Below are 19,855 nucleotides of genomic sequence, written 5' to 3'. Positions count from 1 at the left end.
TTTCAAAAACAAACGCTTCAAGGAGCACATTAAATATTTTATTAATTCCAAACTTCTAACATTGTGTCTAAAGGAGTTTACTATCTAGACTCCTGTACACACGATGCCTGGTGAGGCTAAAATGCCAAGTTTTCCATGTTCCAGCTGCCTGTCCATTTTCCTAGAGAAAGAATATGTGGCACCTGTTCACGTACCCAGAGAGACCCTACTCAAGGGCCCAGGTACAAAAAGAACCTGTCCCCAGTGTCCAGCCAGGCAACACCAGACTTGGGTGGAAAAAGGGATCACCGAAGCAACATCCTTGTGAGGTCCCTCTTGAGACACAAACTAATAGCAAACACTGCTCAGAAAACACTGATTTTAAGGGTAAATTTCTTTCACATTTAAATGATAGCACAGTCCATCATTAGGGTGACAGTTTTTGGTTATAAATCCAATAATATGTACTTTAGCCTGAATGACTTATCTTTGAACTCTGGTGTTTATAATTCAAGACCCGTTTTTCCACCTGGTCCCTGCCCCTGCCTCTCTGTGCAACAAAAAACATGAGTCAAAATAGTGCTGTTTTTCTAGTTCAAATGGGCAGAGATCTGAGTTCATTGCTCCTGTTTTCTCTGAGTACACAAGGGAAGATATCGACCCGGGCTCCCCTCGGGACATTACTGATGGATGTTTCAGAAACGTGGTGGCTTCGCCAGGTTCCCAGTGGGATTCTGGGGCCTGGATGACCCAGACCTGTTGGCTTCACCAGGTGGAGTCACTCTGCTTGGGTATGGCCCAAGCCTGGGCCGTCAAACCTCCGGATTCCAGCTCTCTGGAGGCACCTTTGCCTCCCCTCACACCCCCGCTGCTGGGCTTCACACCATGTGTGATCACCCGATGAGCTTCCATCTGCCCTCTGTCTGTGCATCCCATGAGGGCGGGGGCAAGTCTGCATTTCTCATAAAACGGCCCTGTTTCTGGAACATTCTAGGTGCTCAATAAACACTCAGTGAATGAGTGAAGCACAACTTCCTCAAGGAGAAGGTCCTGGCCGTGCTGGCGAGGAAGAAAACACAGTTCATCCACAGCATGGACGAAGATGAGAATGAGGTGAACAGTATTCTATGTCTGTCTTGGCATGGGGCCGATGCCCTCTCTGCTTTCCCAAGGACCCTGGGAGGACCAAGCGGGTGGAGAAAACTTTAGGTCCTGACCCTGGTGGTGGTCTCTGGACACTGAAGCATTTTCATTTTCTCGAAGTGGGACAGGCAGTCACTTCCTTCTTTCTGGTTACTACTGCCCTTTAATAGCACTGCCCTCCCTCCACCCCTCGGGGGCACCAGCCCTCCCTCACCTCTAACGGGCGTGACATGCTCACCTGTGCACCTGTGTCTCCCAAACCCAGGGCGGGACTCCCTACAGAGCCTACAGGGCTGACCCTGTCTGACTTCACATTTTTCTTGTCTTCTGTCCTCACTCATACTGGCCCTGGATACATGTTCCTGATGAAGTCACCGGCCTGGGAGCATTTCCCATGAGCCCTCGCTACAACAACCGTATCCCATCCCTGGCTAACCCCAGCCAAGGAGAAATAAAGTAACCGTGTGTGTGTGTGTGTGTTTTTTTTTTTTCCCTTTGTTTTTTTGTTTTTACTTTTTGAGGGAATCATGACCCCTCTTTCCAGGGGAGGCACAAGAAGTTTACATGGCCAGCTAGATGTCCCAAACCAGGAATGAGAGCTGCGACATTTGAACCCGGGTTCTGAAACTCCCTGCCTCAGAGCACTGCCTGCTCCATGTGACCCCAAGGAAGGCCAGACTGGAGGGTCATTCACCTTTGCCACCACGCTTACTCCAGGCCCTGCCCAAGACCTGCTGCTCGTGCCTCCCAGGTAGAAGGACCAGGGAGTCCCATCCAGGCCCTCCTGGCTTCTTCCCATTAACAAGGCCAAATACACCCACTAGCACTTTCTGTTGTCCCAGGAGATCCAAAATATACCAGCAATGGTGTTAATGTCCCAAGACGGAAAACAGAAATGGAGCCGGTTCAGTATAAGAGGACCACGAGTTTTAGAAATTATGGAAATGAGCTAGCTTAGTTCTGTCTCCCAGGCTCTCTTCAGATACCAGGGATGCCGCCCGTACTCACCGTTCTTCTATCCTCCACACGATCAATCAAGGGATACCATAACCACATCCCCTAGGGAACTGCCCTGCACTCTACAGACACCCCTCTGCATTCTAAGAACCACATACAGGAGGTGTCATCAGATGTGGGGTCCCCAACCGACATAAGGCACCCAGGATGAGGAAGCGGACAGCCCCGTCCCTCACTGCAGGACTGACCTTTGTTCCCTAAGCGTGTCAACCGCCCCACAATCAACTGACCTTTGTTAGTTGAGCAATTGATTCAGGGAAGGAAGAGCAGATATAAGATCACCCACCCCCATCAGGTCCCAGGACACTCAGGAAGGCTGAACCCACATCTCTCTGTTGATGATCATCTACTATACCTGTGAGTAAATTTTCTGCAAATTTAGAAAACACATGACAAAGAAATTTGTATCATTTCAATCTCTTCAGTCAGTTTCATATGACAAAGAAATTTGCGTCATTTGAATCTCTAAGTGGCTATACTGAGCCCTGTTATTTTGTGACCTCATCATATGATTGAATAAAGACAATGCTTAACAAAATTCAACTGTCATGTCTCACTGGAACCAGGCAGAAGGTACGGAGGGCAATGGAACCAGGCGGAGGGTATGGAGGGCATTAAGGGTGTTTGGGATTCACTGAAAGTAAAGCCACAACATTCTTCTGTCAATTGTAAATACTTATATATTTTTTTGCTTTTCCTTTTTTTTGAGATGGAGCCTTGCCTTGTCACCTAGGCTGGAGTGCAGTGGTGTGATCTTGGCTCACTGCAACCTCTGCCTCTTGTGTTCAAGTGAGTCTCCTGCCTCAGCCTCCCAAGTAGCTGGAATTACGGGCATGCGCCACTACGCCTGGCTAATTTTTGTATTTTTAGTAGAGACGGGGTTTCTCCATGTTGGCTAGGCTGGTCTCGAACTCCTGACCTCAAGTGATCCGCCTGCCTCGGCCTCCCAAAGTGCTGGGATTACAGGCGTGAGCCACCGCGCCTGGCAATATATATATTTTCTTTTCTGAAAAGTGAGTGTGAGAAGACAAAGCAATTCTACATTAGATTTATTATGGAAAATGTTTCTTCCTGGTAGTTTTAAGTGATCACGTAAGTTAGCTTAGGTTTATTGCTCTACTATAGAGCATGAGATAATACAGAGATCCCAACTTAAAGGAAGACACAGCCGTGGGGGCTGGCCAGGCTTACTGAGTCTGTGATCTGAAATGTCTTAGTTCACAACCATTTACTTTCGGTTACTTGAGTAACGGCATCATCAGGTTTGAAAATGGGAAATCGTATCATAACGAACAGCTGAGGATCTTCCTGTTATTGCCTGATGCACTCTGGGGAGAGACTTACTGGGGGGCGGTGTGCCCCTGGAGTTTGCACGGTAGCTGCTGCCTCGCACTCCCTGCACACATTTGCCTTCTCTCACTGCTGACTGCTGGGCTCTGGGATGGGGAGGGGTGGAACACAAACTCAAATGCCTGTGAGGCCAGCTGGGCAGAGCCAAATGCGTGACAAGATTGGATGTCTGCAACTTATACAGAGGGGAGAGTCCTCCCCCAGAGAAACAGGCACTGCTGTTGTAATGCCCGCCCCTCTTGAACTCTGTTTTCCTGCTCTCCACGGCTGGACGGAGGAAACATTCCTCTAGTACAGGAAAGCCATGCTGCACAGTGATGAACGGCACCTGGGCCGTGGCCTCGGGGTCATGAAAATAGTGGGTGGCGTGGAGGCTGCGCAGTTCTGCAACATAGCCTCAGAGTCAGTGGCCAGAGACCCTGGGTTTTCTTCCCCCAAAGAAGCTGATACTTGCATTTGCTGATACCTGAATGCAGGTATCAGGTGCGAGGTAGGAAACCTCACAGTTCTAAAATACTGCATCTAATTTAAAACACAAATCACCAGGAAAAGCCCGCCAAACAAGGTACATCTGCGTAAGCGGAGGTCTCAGCGCTGCGACTTCTTGGTTGATTACTAGGAACGTTACGAAATTGTAGGGGTCAGCATGCTGAAGTATGGTGTTCAGTAAGTCACTTAAGAGCCACATTTTAATTGCTCTATGGCTGGGAGAAGTTTTTGTTTTTGTTTTCTAGAGACAGGGTCTCACTCTGTTGTCCAGGCTGAAATGCAGTGGCGCAATCATAGCTCATTGCAACCTCGAACTCCTGGGCTCAAGCGATTCTCCCACCTCAGCCTCCTGAGTAGCTGTGACTACCGGTGCGTGCCTCCACACCTGGCTAACTTTTTTCTTATTACTGTTTAGAGATGGGGAGAATGTCCTATGTTGGCCAAGCTGATCTCCAACTCCTGGCTTCAAGAAATCCTCCTGCCTCAGCCTCCCATGTCACTGGGATTGCAGGTGTGAGCCACCACACCCAGCTCAGGCTGGAAATTTCGATATGGGTGGAGACAAACAGAGAAGCCTTGCCCATCTTTGCTTTTTCTCCCCAAGGTTTCCCACTGGCTCTTGAGGGTGGGAACCCTGGTCGGGTTGTGCAGCCTGAAGCCCCTTCCCTGGCCACAAGCCCACCTCCCCTCCTCCATTCCCACACCCCCCAGGCCAAAACTGTCCTGGAGCCCCTTCCCTGGCCACAAGCCCACCTCCCCTCCTCCATTCCCACACCCCCCAGGCCAAAACTGTCCTGCAAACTCTTCCTTTAAAAAGAGTGATAGCGTCACCTTCGAGTATCAGATCAGGTAAAACCGTATCTAAAATTCCAACAACCCAGGGTAAAACACATAATAATGAGACTTCACGAGCTGGAGATGACCTAACAGGGCTCCTATTTTCCGAAACAAAATTTGGGCCATGCTGAGTGACAAACAGGATGCAGGGCTGTAAATCCACACATTTCGAAGGATCTGAGAACCAGCAGGGTAACGAATGACTGGGGCAGAACTGGGAGCATCCCGGCATCTACAGGTCACGCTTTACCTTAAACGCTGTCTGGGTTTGATCACAGGTAACACTTCAAGCAAAACATTAGGAGTCAATACTTCAAATTTTTAATCATAAAAAGAAAACCACACATCCGTGCACATGGCTATATTATTTTCTCCCTTTGTGTAAAGTTTCCCTCCTCTAAGACCCCCATCTCTAAGCACTGCTAACAATTTCATGGTCCTTGAAAAGTTGAGCAATGTAATCCTAATAATATCACCACAGAGTAATATTCTAAATTTGGAGACGTTGGAAGAGGAGGGTAAAGGGAAGCGGGAGGGAGGATGACGCTGAGTAGGAGCAAGGCCAGGAGGCCAACTTACCACAGGGCTGGCCCGGGCCGAGCTGGCCCTGGAGGAGGCGCGGGAGCTGGAGTTGAGGTGGCCGCTGTACTCCGAGGGCTGCCCACACAGCCGCCGTCAGGACACGCAGCCAGAAAGAAAGGAACAGGGTCAGCAAAGGAGCAAGGAGAACAGAGGCCGACAGAAAACATGCTGCGTGAGTGGTGGAGGTTAGCCACGCATGGCAAGGAAAATAGAGTTAGGGTTAGACAGCAAACGCATATTCAAATCAGTGCTCGCTAATAAAAAAAAAAAAAAAATCACATTATCAGAGGAACACAGACTTTCTCAGAGTTAGGAAGAAGAAAATAACACAAAGCATCCATTCAGTTGGGTGTGCAGTCGCACCCAGTGGAGACACAGAAAGTCACCTCGTGGATATGGAAATGACTGTTTTGAGAACTTAAGCTGCCTTCCGGCACAGAAACTGAAGACTCGGACAGGGTGCTTGGCGCCTTAGCAAGGGAACATTTTTGCTTCTCCACTATCTTTCCAAGTGGAAGCAAAATGAGATTTAGGGTTAATACAAAATTATGTATGGCTTTTTAAATTGCCAGATTACCTTCTACCTGAGTGGTTGCTATGTACGTATCTGTCTATCCATTTATCTGAACTTTCTCACTTCTGGTGAAGGAAAATACCAGCAACTCCATTATCTGGAAGCCACGCCCTTGTAACTTTGATTTATAGTCACATCTGCTGGTCTTAGGTACATTTTCACGTTCTTATAAACATTCTCATATTCTTCTTGAGCAAGGCATGGAGGGGCGGGGGCAGGATTTGAACTCTACTTAGGTTCCGACACGCCCGGAGGAGACCTTCAAGACAGACCCATGCAGCATCCTACAGCGAGCCCCGCCACTGCTGAAGTCCCCTCCACTCCAGCCCCTGGACACCCTGCACTGTGCCGGGCACAGACCCCTCTGCTGGCCTCACAGGCTCTGCTGGGGACCTGCAGGGAGTGCCCTGCTTGCGAATTGTAAGGAAGCCCAGATCTTCAGGGGTGCTCATGATCTCATCTCAAATACCATTTTTTAGTTTGTTTCCTCACCAGGGCTAGTGATCAGATGAGGCCTGGCAAACTCAAGAAACACTTGTTGAATGAACGAATGATTTCAACTGTAGACTAAAATAACCATCAAATGTCAATTGAAAGCATTAAATGTTGCACAGGGCTGTGGTCAAGATGGGCAAGTTCCCCAGACCCATCCACCTCTATTTTATTTGATACATGTTTACTATATACTTACACTTAGGTGCAAGGTGTTGCTTAAGATACACAGATAATAGTGCTGTGTTCACACCACATGTACAGCATCGATGCCATATTCGAGATATTCAAGAAAATCGCCAGTATTCCTAGACTCACTTTTTGGCTTTCTTGTTGAAAATAAAGGAAAACACTTAATGTCAGCACTTTAAAGCAGAAGAATTTTGCCTGAGGGTTTCCTGATATGAGAGAGGAAAACTTCATCCCGCAGCAAATCCTTCACCATTCTATGTCATCCATGCCCTGGGTTATGGTGCAAAGACACAGTGAACTGTTGTGAATAGAGCTTACTGCCCACCCAAGCTTCCCTAAGCAAAAGCAGTTCTCAAACCTTCCAACTCGACCTAATCATGCAGAAAAGAACAAAGTAAAAGTCTTTTATCGCCATGGTCCACGTGCATCTTATGTTTAGGAGTTACGTGGCTACCGTGCAGCTAATGCAAGTCAGAAAGCTTTAAGTCTGAATCACAGCTCCATCTCTTCTTGGCCACGTGGCTGTGGAAGTTCCTTAGCCCGTCATCTGTGACATGGAAGTAAGGACGTGGGCCACACGGAGGAGCTGAGGACTAGGAAGTGACATGGAAGTAAGGACGTGGGCCACGCGGAGGAGCTGAGGACTAGGAAAGGGGGTACATGTTGGGCTTCTTCTGTTTCCACTTTCTGCCAGAAATAACTTCCTCGGCTCCTGGATCAGATGAGGCCGCTGGTGATGACTATGTCCCAGCTTTGTCACAACACTGAAGAGAGTTACTTCATACTCAGGAGCTGCACGGGGGCAATTCCTAGTCCTCCAGGGGCAGGGCAAGTCCTCCAGAGTAGGACCAGGGCTGTCTGTGCAGGCCTGGGGGCAGCCTGGACCCTGATGTCATGACCACTTGGGGCTGGGACCTCAGGCCTGGGCACCGGGGCCACTCTGGACACCATCCTGGGCCGCAACCTCCCTACACGCTGGACTGAGAGCAGGGGTGGCTCTCTCCCAAGGCCCTCCTGTAAACATAAGGAATGGAGGATCCACTTGGAGGGGAACTGTGAGGGTTCCAGGGAAAAGATGGGAGAGGTTGGGAGGTCAGGAACTTCCTTGCCCTTTCCCTCTTCCTCACGATACTAATTTGCTACCCAAGCAGAGCTGATCATCCCTATTTTAGGCAGTTGTGCTGCCAGGACAAGATGACCTTCTGTTTTCTTAACTCTCTAAGGCCATCACTCCCAGGCAACTCTTGTGGGGGCTAAGAGCACAGAAATCACTGCTCGCCGAAGAGCAATAAGGGCCAAGGACCTAGGGCTGACGACTCACTAGGGCTGGTGACGCAGTAGCATCTAGAGAGCATCAGGAGCCCTCTGTCCTGCCAGATCTTCGAGTCCCTACTTAGGACACCAGAAAACCAGCTGGTGCTTGGGGGAAATTTCTCTTGAATTAGTATGCTCCCTCTTTTCTGATAAAAGAAAATCATTTAGTTGTGCTTTATCCATCACATCACAGGCAGGGCTATTTCATTCTTCACGCATGGTTTATGAGCTTTCTAATGGCCTATGAAAATGTTTACCAACTGGGAAACATATGTTGTATAGTGCGCTGCAAAATACTGAACAACTTATGCAATATAAAAATTGATAAATGTGTAATCAGTTGTCGACAAAAACGAATGCTATGTCAACTACTGGATTTAACATTCATAAATTACATTTTAAAGAAAACTGTAGGTTAGACTGGCTTACATCGTAAGAATTCATGAATATTCATGATGGCTGGACCAAATGGCACAGTAAGTCATAAAACTGGATTTAGCCAAGTAAGTAGCTGATTAACTTGAAAAGCAAAATTATAAAAGCATTTCAAGTATTTCTTAGTAAATAATTCTATTTCCTGGAAGCTTGAAGCCATTTTTATAGGATTGGGGAGGAGCCTCTGAATACAGGTGCATCCACCGCCAGGGAGCACCGATTAGCACTGAAGGCTCCCTTTCCACGGGTCCCTGGGACATGCAAACTCGTCTCCCCACTTCCACAGATTCCATCTCATTTTTCTACCTTGTTGCTTCTCTCATTCATTCGTTCACAAATGTTTATTGTGCATCTACTATATTTTTACTCTCATAGCTGAGCCTATCATTTCAAATCGAAGAAAGAGGTAGAGAGACAACAAAATAAAAACAGGGAATGAAATATGCGTAACAGTCCAACTTTTAAAATTTGTTCCTCTTCCTCAACTATTCAGAGACGAAAATGATGTGTGGCCTGCCAAATTGCCCTTTTTCTGTTTGTATTAGTTTAAGATGATTTCACGACCTGTTAGTATTGTTGGCGTGCTGCAAAGAGAGCAGATGAAACTCAGTGCAAGTGAGTCTCCCTAATGAGTGAGGACATGAAACCAACAACCAGAGGTTTCCCGATTCACATTATTCATGACCTTCATTATAATGGAAGGTGGTGGTGAGCCCAGTGACTCGGTGCTTCCTCCTGAGGATGGCCAGTCACCCCCCTGCCCAGCGAGCATCCCCAGGTCATGCAGCAGGCAGGGGGGAAAGGCGGTATCACCCAAAGCGCCTTACAGCACGGGAGCCACTGGTGCTGCCCCGTCGGGCCCCACCGAAGCTGCCTTCATCCAACACAGACGCCTGCGACCAAAAGAGACTGTCAGGATGGGCACTCTTCCTTTCTCCGAGTGCCCAGAAAGTACTGAAAACGTAAGCTGTGAAAAACTGACACGTGCCAGGAGCATGACCTGAAAAGCATGCAGGGGAGGCTCAGAACCACCTTTCCAGCTCTTCAAAGGGTTGCAGAGTGCGACAAGGAAACCAGGAGAGACGGGTTTTAGTCGCTGTCAAGCGGCGTGCAATTTAATCTCCAACAGACCATTTAAATCCATTATTTTGAAAAACATCCCAGGCCTAAGTAAAAATTTGTTAATCCGGGTTAAAATGAGCAGATAATTCTCACATCCTGAATTCTGTCATGGCATTCTCATACTTAATGCTTAGAAAATTACTTTTATGTGAAGTGACTTTGGGATAAAATATCAAATAATGTTAATTACAGTTTTAATGTTAAATATTTTATAACCCTTTAAAAGTTGCTAAGTAGAAGAAAGAGTAATTGGTTAACTGGAAAATGCTACTTAATTAATCAATGTGGGTAAACAGGAGCTGACACTGCCACAAATGGTGATGTCAAACTGTGCCCGGTGTAAAGGAACTTTAATTTCCCTATTTTCCCCTGAGGACATACTAGTTTGCTCAGTCATTTATTAATACATCTAACACATAAGTATGCAATCTGATGGAAATTCAGAAAGTTATTAATGGCTGGGTGCGGTGGCTCACACTTGTAATCCTAGCACTTTGGGAGGCCGAGGCAGGCAGATCAACTGAGGTCGGGAGTTTGAGACCAGCCCGGCCAACATGGTTAAACCCACCTCTACTAAAAATACAAAAATTAACCAGGTGTGGTGGCACGTGCCTGTAATCCCAGTTACCTGGGAGGCTGAGGCAGGAGATTCACTTGAACCCGGGAAGTGGAGGCTGCACTAAGCCTAGATCATGCCATTGCACTCCAGCCTGGGTGACAGAGGGAGACTCTGTCTCAAAAAAAAAAAAAAAAAAAAAAAAAGCTATTAAGACAATATAGGTACTTTGAGTATTTATTTACATTTTTTGCATAGCATAAGTACTTATATTTAAAACTGGAAATTTCCAAAGTAATAGAGTAACATGGATTAGTATCTGTCCAGGATACCAAAGCATTAAAAAGCCACCATTCTTTCCGCCAATAGGTAAAGTAAACATTGCTGTTGTTCCGTTCCTAACAATCCCAGCGAACACAAGGCTTCCTGGAGACGGAGCAGTGTGGCAGCTGCAGTCAGCAATCGGTGGAGAGAAAACCCAGATCCAGCCAAAGGGGACAGACATTCCCCACAGGCACATGTAAACTCCACCTGAAGGTGCAACTTCCCCCAGGGGGCTGGAAACAGGCACATCCACAGCTCTGGGCTTGGTGGGGGCGGTGCATGCACAGTGGGAGTGGGTGCGGGGAAGCAGGGCGGGCAGCACACGCACCCGGTAACTTCCCGAAGGCCGGGCAGCGCTGTACAGACAGGAGGGCTGGAGGATGAAAGCAAATGGCAGGTTTTAAGAGCCTTGAAAAAACAGCAACAAATGACAGTGAAAGGCACGATAGTTTCAAATGACACGATAGTTTCAGCATTCACCACAGCCAACTGCTGGACAGTGGTTAGATGGAAACAAACGGATCAAGGCACTGTGTTTTCTGTAAATTTGATAGATGCAAATCCAAAATTTACAAGAAAGATAAATGAGATGATTTTTAACTTTGAAACAGTAAATTTCCCAGCATCTTTAAAAACAAGATCATTTCTAGTCATCTCAGGCATTCCTGGAAGAAAGAGTCAGGGGATGAGACAGAATGGTGACAAGGTCAACACACTGACAGCAACAAAACCCACAGCTCAAATCCAAGGTTAACGACACACTTGGCAGTATGCAGTACGCAGATGTCCAACATGTGAAGACAGGAGCAGGGAAAGTCTTTATTTCTATGCGAGGGGCCCAGTGACCGTCTTCAAGACACAAAGGGAGTCGCTGCAAGGCTGCCTCAGCCGGTGTGGGAGGCACCCCCAGAGGGGCCGCAGTCTATCCCTGTCAAAGGAGAATCCTGCCTAGCACACACGTCAGGGGGAGGCAGTGCTGGTGAGGGGACAGGCTGGGACACAAAGGCAGCTCCAGTGTCAGAGACTGTGCCACGGGACAGAATCCAGACTCATTTCCAGGGCACACTGAGCAAGTCAGGCAAGGTGCACAGCCAGGTGGTGATCACTCAGCAGCTCCGGTTGACATGCAAGGGAGAGGAAAGTTCAGCCTCCAAATAGGATGTGTACTTTCATCCCTGACACCGACTTCCTTGGATTAGAATGAGACTCGATACCTATAGCTAACAGGCTGAGCACCTCAGGGCCGGACCTAAACCCCACCTTGTAAAAACAGGAAACAGAGGGGAGACCAAGCCAAAGAAATAACACTGTTCTGTCCACTTCTCAGAGACCAAGGAGGCAGATTATGCACAAAAACCTTCCAAATTGCTTCCTGGACACATTTACAAGAGAAAAAATATTAAAAAAAAAAAACAAATGAAAGCCCAAATGGGGAACAATTGCTGGAAAAGGAGGAGAGACCCAAGAGACCAATTTTTTGGACTCGAGTTTTTGAAAATACGCATTTAATAAAACCCTCCTTTTCCTTAAGTCTCCTTTTCTATATTAGGTTCTCAACTATTTGACAAGCATTTTTCTAAAAGATTGACAAAAGTCTTAGCAAACTAGTCAAGCCAATTAAAACAGTTGCTAAGCTTTGCTCTTGTGACTTTGTGTAGGAGGCTGAAGTATCCACTAAATGTAATCAGCAATTAAAGTGATGCACAGAAGGAAAGGGAAGGAGCGACAAAGTGATGCAAAAAGGAGACAGACCCAGTTTCCATTTGGGGCAGAGAGGGGTGTGGGAGCCAAGCCACCACCGGGAAGCCCAAGGTTGGAGCTGGAGAGTCCCTGTAATCGGAGCAAATGGGCAGCAGAGAGGGGAGAGAGGCTCACACCCCTCACGGCATTGCAAAGGTGCATCAGTCCAGCGACCTTATACAACCAAAACAGTAACGGGCATGCACTCACGGGGGAGGGAGAGAATGAGGGTCGGAAGGAAATAAAGACAGCTGGGCCAGGCAACTGACAAAACTAGGAGATTGGGCCAAATTAGGACTTCTGAGTTTATACACGGAAAAAAAGATTTAATTCATATTAAATAATGAAATAAATTTTAATTGATGTTAGGAAGAGTCATCAATACTACATTCTATGCTGATACCTTTCCATTATCATATTTAAATAAAATTGAATGTACCACCTACTGGGCAGGAATAGGTGTCTACAGAGCGCAATTCCCAGAAAGGTTCTGAGGGCCGGTGGGGCCGGTGAACCCAAGAGCCCTCAGGCAGCAAATGATGGGCACCCAGGGCTCAGGGCGAGTTCTGATGCGGCCCTGTTCGAATGAGTCGGCTCTCATTCTGACGTTTAACCCTTTGGATGTGGGTTATTTCTCTTAAATGGATTGAAGTGAGTCAGATGCAGGCTGAACTTGGGTGAATCGTTCATATCCAAGGATGAGATATTTATTGCCATCTTTATTTTAGAGCAAGTAACTCAGCTTATCAAAAATGAGTTGGAAATAAAGTTTTCTTAATGACTAAGTGCCTTGAAAAAGGCTTTGGGCATTTTCTTAATTCAAGGGGAGATTTTGCTGTTGCAGAAAGCACTTAGTCATTAAGTCTGATTTCAGTGGGGGAGCTGCTCCTGCGGTCACCAGGTCCACAGAATGGCCCCAACAGCACCCTGGGCTCAGTCACGTGGCGCCTCTCCTGGGTTCTCACCATTCTGCACAGCCTCCGCTCTGCTCAAATGGCTACTCACCTTGAAGAGCTTCCCCTCTAGGCTCTACCTGGTTAGTTCCTATTCTTTTCATTTGATTGATCGATCGATCCATCGATGTATCTATCTATCTATCTATCTATCTATCTATCTTATTTATTTGTTTGTTTGTTTGTTTGAGATGGAGTCTCGCTCTGTTGCCCAGGCTGGAGTGCAGTAGTGCAATCTCGGCTCACTGCAACCTCTGCTTCCTGGGTTCAAGCGATTCTCCTGCCTCAGCCTCCTGAGTAATTGGGACTACAGGCACGTGCCACCATGCCCAGCTAATTTTTTGTATCTTTAGTAGAGATGGGGTTTCACTGTGTTAGCCAGGATGGTCTTGATCTCCTGACCTCATGGTCTGCCCGCCTGGGCCTCCCGAAGTGCTGGGATTACAGGCGTGAGCCACCACACTCGGCTCTTCCTATTTATCAAGGTTCAGTTCACATCCTTTGTTGTGACATTTCCTGGCAAAACCAGAGTTTCCCTCTCATTCTATTTACTCATCTGTTCACTACTGTACAGGTCTCCGGTGCCAGTGGCTTCTGTTCTAGATGTCAGTGCCTGGAGAGCACCCACCTCCCCCGCTTATCTTTGTGATGATCCCAGGCCTGCTCGATTTTCCTACCTAAACTAGTCCCAATTTACTGAGTAAATCTGAACCTAAACAAACACCAACAAGCCTCAGCAATTTTAGGGCTCTTAAACAATGTAGAAATTATGTTTATCAAGACTGATGCATGTTTGTAGAGAATGGGAAGGAACTGTTGTGTAAACATGTGGATTTGGATGAGACTCTGGATTTTCCTTCCAAGTCGAGTCCATGCCCAAGAAACCACCAAAAAGTTTGCATGTACTCTTCAAAGTAGATCTGTTTTCAGAAACTCAAGAATTCAAGAGCATTCTTCTTATTTTTTTTCCTTTTGATTAATTCTAATTAGAAAACATACACAAAAACACGTCCTTTCATTGCAGCCAGCTGAATGCCACAATTCACGTTCGAGCTGGCGTGGTCAAACGCAGCACACTGGAGTGCATCTGAATGAAGGAGCTCATGTTAACTACTGCTTTTCACGTCAATAACGCAGCTACCCAAACAAAAATCCGTCAAACAGACACTGAAAGAGAAAAGTAGAGCTGAATCCACACACACAAGATTGCATGCTACAAAACCTGCGGTTTCTGAAGGGAGGATGTGAAAGATTTAAATGGAAACCAACCAACTTCTCCTCCCTGGATGATGACAAAGTAGAGAATCTGCTGTCACCGCTGTAGCTGGAATTCTGAGCACCAAAGAAGAAAACATGTTTCAGTGACAAGCACTTCCTTATGACTCCAAAGCGCCCCCATCCCATTCAAAAGGCGAACATGAAACCGCACAACCGAGTCAATACTAGGAGCCCAGGAATGCTAGTTTATCTAAAGACGCGAGGCACAAACAGTACAGCAGAGATTCTGAACAACTAGAGATTCTAAGCTATATTTTCTATTTCACTGTTTATGTCTTGGTGACGCCAGGGGTGTATCTAGTACTGCTTTTCACAATCTCACATCTTCTAGCACAATTCGTGATTACTGTGTGATTACTGTGTTTCACACTGTGTTGTCAGACTCCTAGTCTGAATTATCCTTGTTACTTATCTCCTTAGGTAACTAAAATTCCATTTATTGCAAAATTTTCAATCTTTCTTCAGCCCAGCCCACCTGCAGGCTATAGCTCAGCCCTGCGGTGCCAGAAAGGTGGGTGGAGTATGACAGCCTGCTGCCACCCGTCCACTGGAGAGCCCTTATCCACACAGGGAAAATGTCCTGCAGGCCGTCTTTACATGTCTTGAGTATACATTTTAAAAATGTCACATCCAGCCGGGTGCAGTGGCTCATGCCTGTAATCCCAGCACTTTGGGAGGCCGAGGTGGGTGATCACCTGAGGTCAGGAGTTCGAGACCAGCCTGGCCAGCAGGGTGAAACCCGGTCTCTACTAAAAAATACAAAAAAATTAGCTGGGCGTGGTAGTGGGTGCCTGTAATCCAAGCTACTTGGGAGGATGAGGCAGGAGAATCGCTTGAACCCGGGAGGCAGAGATTGCAATGAGCTGAGATCACACCATTGCATTCCAGCCTGGCTGACAGAGCAAGACTCTGTCTCAAAAAATAAATAAATATTAAAGTGCATGCAATGCCAAATAGGTAAACAGGAATGATAAAATAAAAACAACTTGATCAGCTGGCTTCAGAAAGCTAAAGACTGGTTTGGTCAGGGAGAGGGAAGAAGGTAAGGGTGGGTCACCCATTTGAAGCCCAAAAGTATAATTTAAGTGTATACATGATATCTTAATATAACATAATTAAGATAAATGAAAAGAAATATTATTTTACACAATTAGGAATATTACTAAAAGAAAAAAAAATGAAGCATAAGAACAGGAAATTTTTAGGCCATTTAACATGGAATGGACCTATGGGATATTGTGAAGCTTGATGGAAATGTATCCAGTGCAACCTTTTAAAATCCCCAATGACCTCCTATCCTTGATAATCCAAAGCCCTCCCCACCCCTGTCCGGACTCCCTAATGCCCCTGCCACTGGCACCACTCCCTCTCTCTCCCCCTAGAGCATCACCCTTTCCTTCCACCAGCTCTTCCTGCCTCCCACCCCTTAACTGGGAGCCTTCCAAGCATCTGCATTGTTTTCTTCTCCTTTTCCTCTCCAGAAAAACACAGGTTCTTGTATACATGCCTTTAAGGCAAACATTAAAATTACAAGTGACAGATGTGGAGACTGCAAAAATGTTGGATTTAATATCTTTGAAAGCTGAATACACTTAATACACACATTATATACATACACCCAGGGGAATACAGTAATGAAAGAGCTAATCTTTAATTTCAGATCTTTTTAAACTTGAGGTTCTTATCAATATCTACCCCTTATACTAACAATCAGAATGGTGGAGGGCTAACATTCTCAGAATGTTTGCTAGTTGAAAAACATTATCTTTCATTCCATCATGTGCTAGGAAAAAAAAGACAGACCCATTTTAACATTTAAAAACAGCAAAGAAGCTAAATTTAAATTTAGCAATTAGTTTTTAGTTCTAGAAGCTTTGAAACAACCTATTTGAATTTTGAGCCATGCAAATTTACTATACTAACCCTGCCAGATCTTCTATTCAGGGACTGTGATCCATACAATTCTCCATCATAACCATTTGTCTGTTTCAATGAAGAAAAGAGAAAAACTGACATCAGTACACAAATGAATTCACAGGTACAAATCAGCAGGGACGAACCAGCCAGGTATAAGGTGAGCTTACTTGGTGGAGTGGGTGAATGACCAGCCCAGGACTGTACAAGTCCTAGCAGCTCCCAAACTGCATCCCTGCCCCCATCCACTCCCCCACAGCTCAGGAGAGAACAGCAGTCAAGCTAACCAAGTCAGTAGGCTTCCCGTCGCATGTCACTCTTAGTCTTAAAGCAGCACCAAGTCCCTCTGCGGGGTGGAACATTTGGGCTTGGCGTGGCTGTTTCCTTGTCAGGCTCTGTTTCTGGTTTTATGGTGGCGCTGTGGACATTCTGCTAGCAAGTCGCCACATGCCAGGCCGATGGGTAGTGATTCGGTCTGAGTCAATGAGTTTTCAGTTCCTGGTTCAGGGAGGGTCTTTGAAAATTATGGCACATTGTGATGCTATGGGCCATAATTCAGAAGATTCAGAAATCATTTCTTTTTTTTTGAGATGGACTCTCACTCTGTCGCCCAGGCTGGAGTGCAGTAGCACGATCTTGGCTTACTGCAATCTCCGTCTTCCTGGTTCAAGCGATTCTCCTGCCTCAGCCTCCTGAGTAGCTGGGATTACAGGCGTGCGTCACCACGTTCTGCTAATTTTTGTATTTTTAGTAGAGAAGTGGTTTCATCATGTTGGTCAGGCTGGTCTCGAACTCCTGACCTCATCATCTGCCCGCCTTGGCCTCCCAAAGTGCTGGGATTACAGGTGTGAGCCACCGCGCCCAGCCTCAGAAATCATTTCTAGTCAATCTATAGTGAAATGCAAAAGTTCATCGTGGGGTATAGCCTCTACACTAGTTTTTCATTCATCCAGCCCTCCCACTTTATTTTTCTAAATGAAATCTGAACACATATTTAATACTTTCATAATGTGTCCTCCAGAATAAAGGAGAATGATTCTATTAAGTGGATGCCTATCATCCCTCTCTTCTCAGTTCCCAGCCCAGGTTCCCTTAAGTCAAAGCAAGGGCTTTCTAAACATCCCTTAATTCATCCATAAGGAAATTTCTGCCGATTCAAAATAAGAACTGTCAAACATCAGAGACAAAACCAGCTCTCGGGACAGAAAAAGGAGGAGCAGTCTACACAACTGGTAAAAATGGAAGGAGACGCCATCAGGTTCTGGGCATGAGGCCAAATTCCAGACAGAAGTTCTGTCATGTGACCTTAAGTAATTATTTAATCCACTCGAACATCTGCTTTCTCAGCCGTGAAAATGTGCATAATAATAAATACATTACAAAGCCATCGTGAGGATTAAACGAGATGAAAATGAGTATCTCAAGCACCTAGAACAGTGCTCTCATGAAGCATGTGCTGACTGGGCGGATACCTGAATATACATGGAAGGGGCCCGGCACGTGGGAGGTGCTGAACGTGGTTCCTTATTCAGGGGATGGGTGCTGCATAGCACATGTTTTCCAGCCATGACATTAAAGTAGAAAAAAAAAATTGAATTTCCAAACAGATTATAAATCCAGATTCATGAAACTTTGACTATCAAACTATATATTTATCTTTGCTATTAACTCAAAACAAATCAAGAAATCAATTTGAAGTTTTGAAACAAGTGTAGAAATCCTTCCACATTAAATTTGAGAACTCTATGAGTAACATTAAAACATTTCTGAAATAAATTTAATAGTAAAAATCTTTGGAGGTTGGCAAGAGTTTTACTCAGACTAATTTCCTCTCATGTCTTCAGCAACAAGATTATTTGACATGAAATGCAAGGACTTGCAAATTGTAGATCTCAATCCCTTGTTCTCTCTTCAGAAACTAGATTCCAAAAGAAATTAATATAACAATGAAGGCTAACGTTAATCAACTTTAGATGACTTTGACTTTACTAATAAATGAGGAAATGTATGACATAAGCAAGGCCTCTGGCTCTCCACTGCTGCTTATGAAACACACAGCGCTGCTTATGAAACACACAGCGCTGCAGAGGAACCCTGCCCTTTGCACTGCAGTTCTCCAGCTCAGCCTGCAGTGATGGAGCAGAAGGTGGGCAAGCCGGAAGCATGACAGTATCCTCTCGTTTGTCACCTTTCCACTTACAGGCTTCCACGAAAACCCGGGAAAAACTGTTACTTTGCAGGAAAGCCTGCAAAGCAGTTTCCATGACCACGTCTGTGGTAATGGAATTCTATCATAAGGAATCTATTCCTGGGCTATATTCCTTGAATGTATTCCCAAATCTATAGGATCTTGTTAACTATATCTCCATAGGGAGAAGAACTTTGGCCTTCTTAAAGAACACTGCTAACTTGCTCCTCTTGGATGGTGTTTTTTGTGCTGTATTTAGATGGGTGGGGCTATTTTTACGTGGCGTAAAAGGGCAAGGGGCATTGACAGTTAACTGAACAATGTTAGAACAAAAAGTCCACAGTCAGCACATTAACTTCATCTTAAGTTGGGTCTCTGATGTTCAACAAGCTTTGCTCTATTGTACTGTGTGGCTTTAAGTGGTACATAAGCTTGTTCACTTTGCTGGTTCCATGCTCCAAGACTGGGTCTCAGAGGGGAGTGTGCAGACCACCTGCTTCCTGGTCACCTGGCATGCTTCTTACAAGCAAGGGCCCCTGCCTAGGGAATCAGGATACTTAGAGAAAGGGCTCAGGAATATGCATTCTAACAAGCTCTCCAGAAACACTGCCATAAGAGAGAACAAAATAAAGAGGACATACATAAGTTAGTATTTTCTAATACAGAATAAATAAGATACAAGGGTAAATGCCCTATGAAAACGGTAACTTGTGACTAGTCCGAATGCTAATGACTACCACGCAGTGTTATCAAAGCGTCTGTCACCTTCCCATTGGACCATGCAAAAGTCCCCTGCCAACTTTTTGGATTAATAATGTTAGATGTCTTTTCTCCACGAGTCAAAAGACAGAGCACATGTAAAGGGCATTAGAGATGGAAAACAAACAAGGAAGGCAACGTCAAAACTCTTGAGTTCGATCCCTGATGGATTCTATTGAATATTCAAAAAGAACACCGAAAAAGAAATCCAAAATGTGTTCCTGACCATTGCTAACACATACATTTATCCCACTGGGGGTTAGCTCTTAAATAAAATTAACTTTGAATTTAACATAAAAAGAGTAATAATCTAGATTTACGTTGCTAATACATTGAATTCCTTAAAGAACAGGAGAGTTGCTGGAGGTACAGTGTCACGGAAATGCTCTCACCTGCCAGAGTGACTTGAAGTGCTCTGTAGGTAACAGATACTCTGTGAAGAGCACTTTCTGAATCTAATGACCTGTCTTTGTGCTTTCCCCTGTCCTGACCCCCAAGCTACTCACTCCAGCCTGCATCTGTTAAGAGCAGAATAGACGCCCCACAGGAGGCTCACGGCACCAAATATGCTATGCAGATGTATGTTACAATTTATTCATTATAATTGCAAACACAAA

At 45.7% G+C, this 19,855-nt stretch overlaps 1 protein-coding gene and 1 long non-coding RNA gene across 7 annotated transcripts in view; both read right to left on the bottom strand.

Annotated features, from left to right (window-relative positions):
- Window positions 1–19,855, bottom strand: part of LRRFIP1 (LRR binding FLII interacting protein 1) — a 167,532-nt gene that overhangs the window by 43,107 nt on the left and 104,570 nt on the right. The window contains exons 8-11 of one of the 6 annotated variants that reach the window (XM_025404134.1): window positions 16,301–16,360; window positions 10,735–10,779; window positions 9,232–9,297; window positions 5,395–5,472 (exon numbers count right to left, since the gene is read on the bottom strand). The exons of the other annotated variants lie outside the window; for them this stretch is intronic. Coding sequence (XP_025259919.1) covers window positions 5,395–5,472; window positions 9,232–9,297; window positions 10,735–10,779; window positions 16,301–16,360 — 249 coding nt within the window. The remainder of the gene's footprint in view (window positions 1–5,394; window positions 5,473–9,231; window positions 9,298–10,734; window positions 10,780–16,300; window positions 16,361–19,855) is intronic. 6 annotated transcript variants of the gene reach the window in all.
- On the bottom strand, window positions 2,847–5,139 carry LOC112635968. Its single transcript, XR_003122111.1, has 2 exons — window positions 4,732–5,139; window positions 2,847–4,660 (listed from the first exon to the last, which is right to left on the bottom strand). It is a non-coding gene; the product is annotated as an uncharacterized LOC112635968 (long non-coding RNA).

Source organism: Theropithecus gelada, chromosome 12, assembly GCF_003255815.1.
Source record: "Theropithecus gelada isolate Dixy chromosome 12, Tgel_1.0, whole genome shotgun sequence".
Classification (NCBI taxonomy): Eukaryota; Metazoa; Chordata; class Mammalia; order Primates; family Cercopithecidae; genus Theropithecus; species Theropithecus gelada.
The sequence above is the reverse complement of the archived record's forward strand: the minus strand, read 5'-3'. Positions and strand labels throughout refer to the sequence as shown.